This window comes from Poecilia formosa, unplaced genomic scaffold (assembly GCF_000485575.1).
Source record: "Poecilia formosa unplaced genomic scaffold, Poecilia_formosa-5.1.2 Scaffold123, whole genome shotgun sequence".
Taxonomy (NCBI): Eukaryota; Metazoa; Chordata; class Actinopteri; order Cyprinodontiformes; family Poeciliidae; genus Poecilia; species Poecilia formosa.
Genome location: NW_006800062.1, coordinates 45,758 through 59,199, shown reverse-complemented (window position 1 = coordinate 59,199; position 13,442 = coordinate 45,758). Strand labels below are relative to the sequence as shown.

General features: G+C 36.3%; 2 protein-coding genes across 2 annotated transcripts in view; one reads left to right on the top strand and one right to left on the bottom strand.

Moving 5' to 3' along the window:
• Window positions 1-1,460: 1,460 nt before the first annotated feature.
• wars1 (tryptophanyl-tRNA synthetase 1) lies at window positions 1,461-8,185 on the bottom strand. The gene is made up of 11 exons (XM_007561071.2): window positions 8,079-8,185; window positions 7,667-7,790; window positions 6,718-6,934; window positions 6,513-6,621; window positions 5,465-5,584; window positions 5,166-5,348; window positions 4,987-5,087; window positions 3,716-3,828; window positions 3,462-3,635; window positions 2,387-2,527; window positions 1,461-2,313 (listed from the first exon to the last, which is right to left on the bottom strand). Exons 2-11 carry the CDS (start codon window positions 7,778-7,780, stop codon window positions 2,155-2,157), a joined length of 1,431 nt encoding a protein of 476 aa, XP_007561133.1. The 5' UTR covers window positions 7,781-7,790; window positions 8,079-8,185; the 3' UTR covers window positions 1,461-2,154.
• A 251-nt stretch (window positions 8,186-8,436) lies between these two features.
• The window catches only part of wdr25 (WD repeat domain 25), a 41,412-nt gene continuing 36,406 nt past the window's right edge, over window positions 8,437-13,442 (top strand). Inside the window, exons 1-2 of the mRNA XM_007561070.2 lie at window positions 8,437-8,522; window positions 10,116-10,730. Of these exons, the coding sequence (XP_007561132.1) occupies window positions 10,128-10,730 (603 nt within the window). The 5' untranslated portion in view covers window positions 8,437-8,522; window positions 10,116-10,127. The remainder of the gene's footprint in view (window positions 8,523-10,115; window positions 10,731-13,442) is intronic.

The window sequence follows — 13,442 nt, the reverse complement described above, 5'->3', positions numbered from 1 at the left end:
TTTTTTCTCGTGGATTGGATGATCATGCAACAAACAACTGAAATTATTTTTAAAAACAAGAATCAGCTGAACATGTTTTAATTCTTTAATCAACAGAGGTTAAAAAATGTACATACGCGTTTAGTTAAATGTTAAATGCAGAGAAACTACCTTGTTTTCTCAGTCATCATTCTGGATGGATATGCGATTACTATTTTTGTTTTTCATTTTATGCGTTTATTTACACCTTTCTGACCAAAACACCACTCATCCAATTTTATGGGACCTTTAAAAACAAAAGCCGATAAGGGAAAAGCAGCTTAAAAAACTACTTTTACAACTGTTTGTATGATTTGTGTTTTTAATATTACTAGTTCGACTTACCTCACCTGGGATTGGCGGTTTTTGATATGGGCAGTATAATAGAAAATTTCATTTTTACCATTATTTCATTTTTGATGGAACTGATGACACTTTTTACCATTTATTTACCGATTATATCTGCTGTGCTTTTGTATTTCTGCAAGGTGTGTTTTTCCATTAAAGAAGTTTCCAGATAATGTTTAGATGTTTCTGCAGCTGTGACAGCAGAAGAGACCTGAAGACATCTTGGGTAAAATGCTTGATCTGGAAATTGGACTGACATGTGTGGAATGTAGTTTTTACCCTGGTTTGACCTGAACCCAGGAGTAACTGACAAAGAAGGATTAGAAGTTTCTCCTGAAATCCTTATCAGCTCTTTCCTGCCATAAAACCGTCCCCTCCAAGAGGTGAGGGACGGTTCATGAGGTGGGGGTCAGGGTTGTCTCTGTGGTCCATCTGGCAGTAGAGATAAGATCAGACTTTGGGTGGGTCTATATAAATGGAAATAAATATTCAAACTTCATCAATTTGGACAAGCCAAATGCTTTCTAGAGAGAAGTTTTATGATCTTATAAGAAATACTGAGTGACAGATTTAATAGGCCCAAGAACACTGTGAAAACAGTTAAGTATAGTGATTATACTTATACTTAACCTTTAGCATAATGGCTAAACCATTATGCTAAAGGTTTAGCCATTGTAGTTAAAAAAGGGACTGAATTTCCACCATAAAAAGTTTTAAAATTTGGGGACTTTTTATTTTTCTTATTTCTGACATTACTCTCAAATTTAGATTTTCTTTCTAGCAGATTTTCAAGCTCAGAAATTTCCATCCGTTTTCTTGCATTTTCTTAAACTGATCTACGATTGCTCTAATATGCAGTCATGGGTTCTTGCCTGTGGTGGAGAATTGCACAGAGCAGCTGGAATATCTTAGCACAGGGGTGTCCAAACTTTTTGTCACATGGGTCAAAAATATTGAGTCAAAATCAAGTAAATATAGTCATCAGATTTTCTTTTTGTTTGTGTAGGACACAGATGTTATTCATTGTTGATCCAAAACCTGAAAAAGGATTTTGCATGTTTGCTGTATTAAAATAAAATCATACAGTCTTGAAATTATTTTGTGCTGCTGCACAGAAAAAAGTTGTATAATTCTTTAATTCAGTGCCACAAAAATGTCAGTTTGCACTTTGGACACCCATGACTCATATTTCTTCAATAGGAACAATACTTTGATATAAACATCATAATTGTGTTTTAAATGCATGGAGTGGGTAACATGAAGCTTTTGAAGCAAAGCCTCGATCCATTAGATTTTTTTTCGGTGCTTAACCATCTGATTTATATTAATGCAAACATTTTTTCAAACGTATAACATTGATTCTATCTTTACACCCAATTCTGTTTTCCTAAAAATTAATTTCAATTATGTGCTGCACGACGTTCAACTCTGAAAAAACATACAAAATGCATCATTAAAAGCCCAAAACGTAATCACAACCTTCATTGCTTTGTTTCTGGAACATTAGGACCAATAACAAAGCATTAGTGGCTCAAACTGTGAACGTATTAGTGTGATAATACAGGGTTGCGTTCACTGATGTGAGAAGTTAAATTTTCACAGAAGACTTCCGAAGCGGATGATTTTTGTTTGTCTTTAAGCAGGATTCAGAAAACATGCCTTTCACTTTCACTCCTCAACAACAATATGTGCATTTGCTGCAGCATGAGCAGTTTTTCTGTTTGCTCCCATTACAGATGACTTCAAATGGAGAAAAAAAGCTGAGCAAAATAAACACGGATCTGTGAGCTACAAGTTAAAATTTAAAGGCCTGGGTGTCATGAACTGCTTCACTAAATCATCTGTGACTTGTTTGCGTCTCTCTTGATGCTGCGCAATCATCGGCTGCAGAGTCTCAATCAAGATCTTCTTCAGTTCGCCTGTTAGCAGAGCGCCGCTTGTGTAGTCCTGCAGAGAGACGACGATGAGTAGGATTAGATGGAAGATGGATTAAAAAAAAAAAGTCTGTTTTCTTCCTCACCTGTCTGATTTTCTCCAGCTGCTCATCATCCTCAAGGAAGAAAGTCAAATACATGAAGGAGACGTCTACATCTGCATTCCCGCCGTACTTCCTGTGTTCCTCCACCGTGTCCTTCCCTCCAGAAAACGCATGTTTGTTAATCTGTAGGGAATAATCAGAGGTGAGGGAAATCGGCAACGTAAACCTAATCTGATTAAGCACGCATTCACACCAGCCCAGTTTAATCTGCTTTAATCAAACTCCAGTCAGTTTGTTTAGAAAGTCTGATTCGTTCAGGGAAGTGAGAATGCGCAATCAAACTCTGAAAAATGAAGTGGTTCTATTTTTTTGCAGGCCAAAAAATAAAGAAAGAAAAACTAAGATTAATCAAATAAATGTTTGTCTTTTTTTTCCAAACACAGACCCAATTATTTTAGGCTCAATTTGTGTCACTTTCTTTCAAAATTATTGCTATATTTAGACAAGTTTAATAAATGAAATGAAAGCTGATTTGGGTGCAACAAAGTCAGTATAAGTCTGGATAAACGTGGTTCTACTTATTACAAAAGGTTTGTTGTAAAAATGTTAGTACTTTGTGTTGTACTTAACATTTTCCATTGCAAGACAATTAAGTCAGTTATATTTCTACCCACATTTAAAATAAAAAGTTTAATAAACATATTTATATCATTGTTAAAGTGAACTCTGATGCAGTTTGAATGCACAAGTGTATACAAGCCGACTGGAAAAAGCTCCAAAAGCAGGAAGTGGACTAAAATGCAGGGAATTCTGGGTAAAAAACATACATGCTGGCTTAGTGAAAGAAGTAGAAATTATTTGATATTTTTTAACAAAGACAAAAAAGAAATCATACAACCACTAAAATCTGACACCACTCCATTTTTGTTTAGATTTTGAAAGAGAGGAAGTTATCTTCTTCAATGCTTCTTGATGCAGAGCTCCCACAGGCGAGGAGGGGAACAGATGTTTCATTTAGTTTGGTTCGTTTGATGCAGTGTGAAATCGAACCGCAGCAGCTAAAAATGTAAAATGTTACACTGTCACCAGAGTACCAGGTGAAAACACCCTAAATCACCTTGTTCTTGATCTGCTTCGGTGTGTCAGTGAGGAATATGGAGGAGTTAGCGTCGCTGGCGCTCATTTTCGTCTGCGCCCCCTGCAGGGCAGGGAAGAAAGTGGAATGCAGCAGGGCTGGTTTCGGGTAACCAATCCTCGGAGCAACATCGCGGGTCATCCTGAAGTAGGGGTCCTGTGTGACGGACAGAAAAACAAATTATTTTGTACAATAAACATATCTGTGCATTCCTTCCTCCATCTCGTGGTTCTGACCTGATCAATGGCACAGGGGATGAGGCACTGTATGTCTTTTCTGCTTCCGAAAACATGAGGGAAGGAGTTACTGAAGGATGGCGCGGCCTGGATGGCCGGGAAGCTGATCTTTCCTGGATGGAGAACAAAACACAATATCTGTTCAAACGTATACCTGGAAAATACGAGACTCTTAACAGATTTGCTAATCTGGAGACTGAAATCTATTCTCAAGTTAATCTAAACAGGCTGAATTAAAGAGTAACTAAATCCTAAATGAACTACTTTCAGAAAGATAAAGTGTCAAAGTTGGACCTTAAAGGAGACGTATTATGCAAAATTAATTTTTTGTGCTTCTGTTTGGGTCACAACTGCTTCTAAAAACTTCTAAAAAAGCTCTTAAAACAAAACTCCCAGCCTTTTATGTTTTGTGGTGTCTGGAAAATAAGCTGTTTCAAAAACCTCAGGAATGTAACCTAACAATCTCTGCCGTTACCTAGCAACCCCACCAAGGCACGGCCCGTTACCTAGCAACCCCCGCAGCTACTTCTGTAGCTCCACAGAAGTGATTAAATCCATCCATCCATTTTCTTTACACCCTAAACCGGAGTATCCGGAGAAAACACACGCATGCACAGGGAGAACATGCAAACTCCATGCAGAAAGACCAGAACCTTCTTGCTGCAAGGCAACAGCTCTACCAACTGCGCCACTGTGCAGCCTGTACAGTGATTAAATGGCAAAGACAAACATCGTCCAGTCAACTGGCGACAAATTCGCACTTATCCATGACAGACGCAAAAAAAGTGAGCTTGCTAGCTAGTTAGCCTTTTTAGTTTTTCCTCCTCTGTCTGTTTCCACTGTAGGAACCAGAACCAATGGTTCCTGCTCATATTGCTGTTAATGTAACTTTGCTGGCTAACAAGTGTATATTAGCAGCTAGCTACAAGTAGCATCAACCGCCCCGAGTCACAGAACGTAAATAATAAGCGACCAAAAGGTTTGCCTGACTGAAAAGTCCATGAGAAATAGACTACATAGAATATACAAAATTAAATTGTAAGTAAAGTATCTATGGCCAGCCTACCTTTTTTTAATTAAAGACATTTGAAAGCTTTAATTTTAGACAAACGAGTTTAAGACTTATTTAAGACCCGTGATTAACGTATTTAATGCCAATTTACCTTCTTTTAAATTAATTCAAGAAATTTTAAGGCCTTAATTTTAGATGTATGCATTAAAGACTTTTCAAATCTGCATGGTCAGTCATTTCACTGTTTTCATCTGCTTACCGATGCAATCGCTGTCCGTGAAGCCAAAGATGCCTTTAACCTGGTTAAACGTCACATGCTTCTGGATCTTCACCACATTTCGGTAGAACTCAGGGGAGGAACTGAAGTAAAAAACAAACAACACTATAAAACACTATAATCTGACAGTGTTCTCTCTTTAGTCTCCAGTTTTGTTTTACCCCATGTAGTCGAGATCAGAGAAGATGAAGGTCTTGTTGATGTCGAAGCCACAGGCGATTATGTCCTTGGCGTTTTCTATGGCAAAGCGGTGGCATTCTTCAACAGTCAGGTCCTTCCACAGGTACTTCTCGTCATCTGTCAGCTGGATCACCAGTGGGATGTCAAACACATCCTGGAGCCATCTGGAACCAGGAGTTCAGTGCAGTTTGCTCCATTTTGATAGTCAGAACTGAACGTTTTGGTCGATTTTTAAATCTACGGTGTAGTAGTGACGTATTTATGCAGGGAAAAAACTCACTTAGTGAAGATAAAAGGGATGAGGTGACCAACATGCATGGCCTCTGAGGACGGCCCTCTGCCAGTGTACAGGTAGAACGACTTGTGCTTCTCATATGCATCCAGAACCTGATGCATATCTCTGCAGAGCAAAGGGAGAAAGATTAAGTTTATTCTTCTGTATCCAATAATAATTCACTGTGGTTTTATTTTGTCAACACAAAGTAGTGCAAAGAGGGAAATGAAATGCTTTTAGTGTTGAACCTTCTTTGATCTGTTTCACTGTATAAAATTTACAGCAGTAAAGTTGAATTGTGTCTGATTTTATCGTAATAAATATTCAGCGTTAGTAAAAAAATGAAAACAACATGAATACTAAGAGAAAGAAATGTATAGTCCTGTTTCAGTTGGTTACAAGGCAGAAGGGGACACAAAATATTTGTTTATGTTGTTTATCATTTATTGTGATAAATTTCTTCTACCAGATGCAACTGCAGTGAAAACTGGTGAATATACAATAAACTAGACCAAGTATTTTTAGTCTAGTTTATTGTGCAAATATCTTAGTGTACTTAAAATAAGACAAAACTAACTCATAAGTAACCTTTAAGCAAGATATAGGAGCTTGTTTTAAGTCAATAATTCCTTAAAATTGCAGAAGAAATATTAGTTGCATTGACACAATATGATACTTAACACAAAACATTTTTCCCTTGTTATAAGTGAAATAATCTGCCAATGGAACTAGTGTTTTTTCATCAATATTAAGGAATCACTGACTTAAAACAAATTCAAATATCTTACTGAAAAGTTAATCATAAGTTAGTTTTGTCTTATTTTAAGTGTACTTAGATGTTTGCACAATAAATTAGACCAAAAATACTTGGTGAGATTTTGTGTTTTTGAAGTGAGGAAGCTGGAAACACTCGGAAATCATTTTTATTTCCTAAAGATGTGGAAAAATTATGCCAATCGCACTAAAATAGACCATACTGAAGTTCATAGTTGTAATATGAAAAGGTTGTATTAATGTGATTAATATGTCAGTTATTAATTGGAAAAACAAACACCTGTGTGAGAAGAAAACTCCTCTTCGTAGAAAGCGATGTGGTTTCTGTCCACAAACCTTCTCTATTCTATCCACCAGCTCCTGGTCGATCTTACTGCTCCCAAACCTCACTAAAAAATAAAAATAAAAATAAGAGAAACAATGTTTATCAATCCGCCATGATGGATTACCCCTCCAGTCAGACTTAAAGCTAACTGGACTCTCACCTATTAATTTGTCATAATCGACTCCCTTGGCGTTGGTGGTTGAAACGGTCCATGGATCCACCGTGTCGTCCTCACCGGCGACATCTGCTGCCGGGCCGTTGTTCGGCGCAGCATCGTTCTCTGACGGTGGACATCCTGCTTTGTAGTCGTGACCTGTCATCTGTTTGTAGTCCATTTTCAGCTTCAGTAGCAGCTGGACAGCAGTGTCAACCTTAGTCTGTAGAAAAATAAATAAAACGGGCAAAAAAAACAACAATATCATCTATTAGGCTAAAAATTAACAACAAAACTGAGTAAGATTATCTATATTTTTTTCCTTAATTTTTACTGTCTCTAGATTAGTAACATGTATAACAATATTATCTTTTATATTATCATGAAAGGACGGGCATTTGTTCATCACTGAAAGATCAGATGGTAATTAAATATATATATATATATATATATATATATATATATATATATATATATATATATATATATATATATATATATATATATATATATATATGCCCTGTTTCCTTCAATGTCTAGAAACAGGAGAAGAGATCAATTAAAATCTCATTCACTTTTAAAATTTCTGTTACTGATAAAAAACAAACAAATCTAGTTTTCCTACAGCTTGTTCATGTCCAAATTTTACATTTTTCCAGAGTTAAGTTCTCAGTTCTTTTCAGTCAATGTTTACAGTACAAATATAACAGTGAACCGTAAATTCAAGGTGGATAAATCCAGCTTTAAAAATGGAAGTTGCAAAAATCATGGAGCAGACTGATGACTCACTCCCAAATATGTCTTATATACAAACACTATATAAACACCATGTCGATAAATGATGAGACAGACTACATCCCCTTTTTGGAAATATTTATTTTACGGTTGTTGATTAACTTTCCTAAGCAGGAAGAAAATCATTTTTATTATTCTTTTTGTTGGAAATGTGCCTTACTTTATCAGCTTTGGCTGACTTCAGGGACCTCACTTTTACCCCTTGTTCGCTGAGTTTCTCATAAAGCTCCATGGGAGTGCTGGCTCCTTCCACATCTCCTTGGCAGTCTGTCATCTCCTTCACCCTGACATGATGTTAAAACAATTAAACAAATGTTACAATCAGTCTTTAAACAGAAAAATAAAACAGATTTAAAGCTCTGATATCTCTATATTTCCTCCTTCCGTAGCACAGAAGGCTCCCATATGTGAGCATTTATCAAAGCTAGCTTGGTAAATCTGGCTAATCGTTGCTAATACTCTCCATCAAAATGAGAAAATTGACAGTTGGCGGGTTCCTAAATTAAAAAACTATTGAGCTTAAAGGCATGTCAAAGAAATATCCGGTTAGTTTCTCTGTTTTTCTATCATACCGTTAAGCTGACAGCTCCCTCATTCAACTTGCATCAGCCTGTAAAGAGCCCGGTGTCCGGATTTACTTCTTCCCCGTTCAAACACCCCGTGTTCGAAAGGTTCCGGTCATCACGAATCCGCGCAGTCAAGAAATGTGGTCTAATTCCTACAAATGTTATCAGGAGAATACAAAAGATCCATGCTATTTCGTTCATAACAAAAAATACTAAAGATATTTCAGAAATTATTATTTTTATGAGGAGAAAGTGCCTTTTTCTGGTTCCAACCCACTGGTTTCAAAATAAAAGCTTTTAAACGTAGGAAGGCGCTTTCCCTATAGGAACAAAACGAAACAATGCTTTTATTCTGAAATTCTCTCACTGACATTATTTTTGCGGGATGTTAAACAAAACAAACTAACATAAACGCCACGGAGAGAAATCAAGGTCTTCTCCAAAGTTCAGGTACAACAACGAAGCGCAATTATTCATCTGCTTTTATTTTCTGTTATTAGCTCGTAAACTGGAAAGGAAAACTATGAACGTTAGCTGGATCTGATAGCTGCTAGCTAATAAATATGAGAAGCTTTGAGATAGCAGACATTGCTAGTAACAAGCACGCTAAATTTACAAATATGGATGTACATATTGTCACATTTCAGCTACAAGCTCAAGTTAATTTAATTTTATTGTGATTTATGGCATAGACCAACAGAAATATGCACCTACAAGCAAAATTACCGCTTCTAAATGTGATATTTTCATTTATTATTAGTAAACATGTCTGGGGGAAAAATACCACACATAAAGCAAAAAACTGGCTTAGTTGTTGGTGATGAAGATACTTGATCGCCAACTACAATATAAAATGAAACGTGGTTTTAAAACATTTATCTTCCAATAAAAAAAATCTGAGAAGTGTGACCTGCATTTGTACTTCGCTTCACCCATCTTCCAGTTAAATCAGACTTCAGCTTTTCAAGTATGTACTGAAGTTAAAAAAAATAAATAAAAAACAACTTAAAATGGCTGAACTTTATTTATTTTGGAACAGCATAGTTAGGTGGGGTGATAAATATAAATGAAACGCTTTTCAGAACATTATTTGTAAGATTTGTGAAATTCCTGTATTCTTATACTTCAACTGTTGCATCATGTAATATCTTAAGGAAATCTAATAACATTTAGAAACGGTAAGTACTGGATTCATTGTGAAAGGTTTGTAGGAACTGACGTAGAAAAATCTGTCATATTTAAAACAAATTCTTCACTTACATTTATTGTTGTAGAGATTTTTAGTTGCACCTAAAATTTATTTTTGCTAAAGCTGATTATTCCTAGGCCTGCTGCAATAAGCAATAATTCAATTAATTGCATGATAAATTAAAACAAACACAATAATTTCCATTTGCGTGATTTCTTTCTACCAAAAACTGGATTACAAAACTCCTCAGTCTGGTGCTTTGGTCTCATCTAGCCCTTTATTTTAAGGACAGTTTTGTTTACAAAGACTTCATAATTAATTTTATTTGTTGTTTTATTTATTTTGAAATTTTAATTTCCTTCAGTTACAGTGTTAAATATCCAGTAAAATGTTAAGTTTATTGATCTTTAAGAATATGTTCTTGCATTATTATGCCATTAGCATTGTGTTACTTGAAAATGGTCTCAAGACAACAATATTATCATTCATCGCAATAACTTCTGGGGTAATTTATCATCCAGTAAAAGTTGTCATCATCACAGGCCTGCTGAATAAATGTATTAAAATAAAAATTTTGACTTTAGTGTGAGATTATGCTACTGCATTGAAAGTGATTTATTTTATTAGTTTGCAACAAATCCATCCACTTTATTATATATTTTATAATTAAAAAAAAACCTCAAAATGCGAAATCCTTTGTATGTCCTATTTGAATTAATAAATTAAACATTTTCTTGTTTCTTTCTGTGATTTTATCTTTGTTGTTGTAATTGTAGGTATTGAATTGGCCACTAGATGCCGCATTTGGACCATAGATGAATTAATTAAACTTATATTTGTTTCCTTATTTTCAGTGTCAGGTGAAGATGTCTTCATTGGTGGCCTATGATGATTCAGAGGATGATGATGAGTCCTGCGATCAGAAGGAGGAAGAACAATCAGACCCGTCTGGACTTAATAGCGTTAATTTAAAGCCCAGACCTGCAGGTTCAGAAACTGTTTTAGGACAAAGTAGCTCTTCTTCGTTGTATGTTTACCCTAAGACACAACACTGGGATTGGGAATATCATGGTGGAAATGAAGGGAAACATTTTAAAGACAGACCTGCTTGTCTCACTTTCCCAAAAACTGTCGCTGATGGTTCAAATCCCGCTAAAAGGCGGTCATCTTCCCTCCTTGGTGTCAGACCATACATCCCAAAGAGACAGAGACAATCAGAGCAAGCAAAACAGCCTGAGGATCACCCAGAACAAAGTTTGGAGAATCCAACCAGGAAAGGTCCAGTTCTCTCAGATGTTTCACCGAAAGTGAAACCTTACCTTGGTGAAAAACCCAGATCATCAGGGACGCCTAAGAAGCTTTTAATGAGCCTGGAGGGCCACCAGGGGGCAGTCAACACGGTGCAGTGGTGCCCTGTGCCTCACATTAGCCACCTGCTGTTGTCCGCCTCCATGGACAAGACCTTTAAGGTAATGACAGCCCCCACTTACTGCTGAATTGATGACATTTAGGATGGACGGCCATGAAACACAGAACCTTTAGCCAGAACCCACCGGACTGGCCTCTGTTATTTAAACAGCCTTCAAAGCTGAATGTTATTTACTGGAATTTAAATTATGACGCACTTTGTAGGCCTGCTTTATCCTGAGCAACAATTTTATTTTGCACACTTTGAATTGAAATATTTATTTATTTCCATTTTACGGGGGGGAGTAAAGGATGAAGTTTTACAATGCTATAATTTTTTACTTTTACTTCAGTAATTTTATTATTAAGTATTTCTAGTCTTACTTTAGTAAAATGTCTTAATTTTTCTACCCGCTGAATTAAGAACAAACAAGTTTTAACCAAAAATTCACCACCCACACCTGCAGTTCTTGTTAGTTTTATGTTAAAAATAATTGATTTGGAAATATTTTTGTTACATTGTAATTATATTATTTATACAAATTGCTTTAATTTTGGTCTTTAAAAATATCAACATTTACACATTATATTTTGGTCAGTCTGATTATGTAATTTTTAAATTTTAAATGACTGATTTTTACATCAAGTTACTCAGTACTTGATATTTTTGCCAAATACATTTTTACACTTGAGTAATATCTTGGATGGTTACTTTTTACTTTTACTTGAGTAAAACTATGTTGAAATAGTGCTACTTTTACTTGAGTACAATTTTTAAATGAGAAAAGATTGTTTTTTAAACAAAAAACATATAAATTTATGAAACACAGAATTATATATTTCAAGTGTTTATTTATTTTAATCACTTACAGGTAAATAAAACCCAAAATTCAGTTTATTACAAAACTTTAATATTACAGGATTGTTAATGCAAGTCCAGGCGCTTAAAAAAAACACCCAGCTGTTTTTTGGCAATAAATTAATGTTTTGTGGTGTCTGGAAAATGAATCATTTCAAAAACCTCCTGAAGGCTAGATCACATTCCACATTCCACTGCGTCGTTACCTAGCAACCCCCACTGAACTCAGTCTGTTACCTAGCAACCTAGTCAGAGCTCCAGCAGGTTTGGTCAGCTGGTTTTACTGCTGACCAGCAGCCACTGCACAGTGGCTGCTGGAAAAGACAGATAGTGTTTTGTTGTTGACTTACCATCCAGAAACCACTTGCTGCATTCTTGTTGGTTGTGCAGGCGGCACCACTTCTGCTTTTCAAAGATCTACAGTTGTATAATTGCGCATCTGTTTGCAGCCATTTTCACTTGTGAGTTTAAATGATGAGTTGGGGGCCATGGCCACCAGCAGCTTATTAGGATTTAAAGTGACAAAGGCCTTAAATAGCTGAAAACAGGCAGAACTGAGCAGAACTACAATCTCATTATTTAAGAATGATTTTGTGCAAAAAAATATAATGAACATATTTTGCATAGCCCATAGATCTTAGTTTTTTATTATAAGGAATTATACAGAGTCACCTTAAGAAGCGATCTTCCAACAACCCAGATGTGCTCATCTGGGTTGTTGATGTCTGCATCTTCTTCTTGAAATGCAGACATTACTTGTATCTGAAGTTTGATGACGTTATTCCTGTTTCAGGAGTGGCTGAACATAAGTTTGTCTTTGTGTGGTGTCTTCACCTTATGAATTTGTCCAAAACTCTTGAATGGACTTTCCCTCAGGATCTTCTCAAGGCTGTTATCGTTGTGTCTACCGCATTTTTTCCTTCCACTCAATTCTACAATAATTTGCTTAGATTCTTTTGTAATGTTTTTTTTTTTTTTTTTTTTGTGGCTTACAATTGGTGAGTCAGCAATCTTTACCATGATTATGTTGACCATAATTTAGGGCTAACAATACATATTGTGATAGACACTCGATCAATTTCAATAGATTATGTTCTATTGAAATTGATCGAGTGTCAATTTCGATCAATTTCAATATTGGATAAAATATCCAATATTCTAGCAGTGGTCCCCAACCCTGGTCCTCAGTGCCCACTGTCCTGCATGTTTTAGGTGTTTCCCTGCTGCTGCACACCTGGGTTAAATGAATAGGTGACTAACCGGCTTCTGCAGCAATTGCAGGAATGCAAAGAAGGTGATGCAATCATATGAATCAGCTGTGTTGGAGTCCAGACTCATCAAAACCATGCAGGACAGCAGACCCTGAGGACCAGGGTTGGGGACCACTGTATTAAGAAATATTCACTGAACTCTGTTCCAGAACCACACAGCATTCTGGGAGATGTAGGCTGAGAAGAGGGTTTAACTGCTCAACCCACAGACATAATAAAAGAATAGACTCCACATTGGCTGCTTGGATGCAGGAAATATGGCGGCTATTTTGGAGCGGTCATCAGTCCTACTTGGCTAAAGCAAAACAGCAGAAGATGCCTCAGCACTGCTGGATATTTTTGTTCAAATTGACGGACTGTTGACGTGAGGGCTCGGGGCGTAGCTTTTCATAAGTAAGATGAACAAATTATTGTTTATATTTTGTATTAGCTATAGTGCTTGGTGTAATACTGGGCCATGAAGGCTAACTGATTTATTTAGGAAACCTTCAAACATTTTTTGTATTAGTCTTTTAATTGGTCAAACAACCATCAAACAACCAAAAATAAGTTATGTGGAAATTCTAGTAATTTAAAGACCATCCATCCACCCCACCCACCCATCCTTCCATCCATCCATCCATCCATCCACCCCACCCACCCAT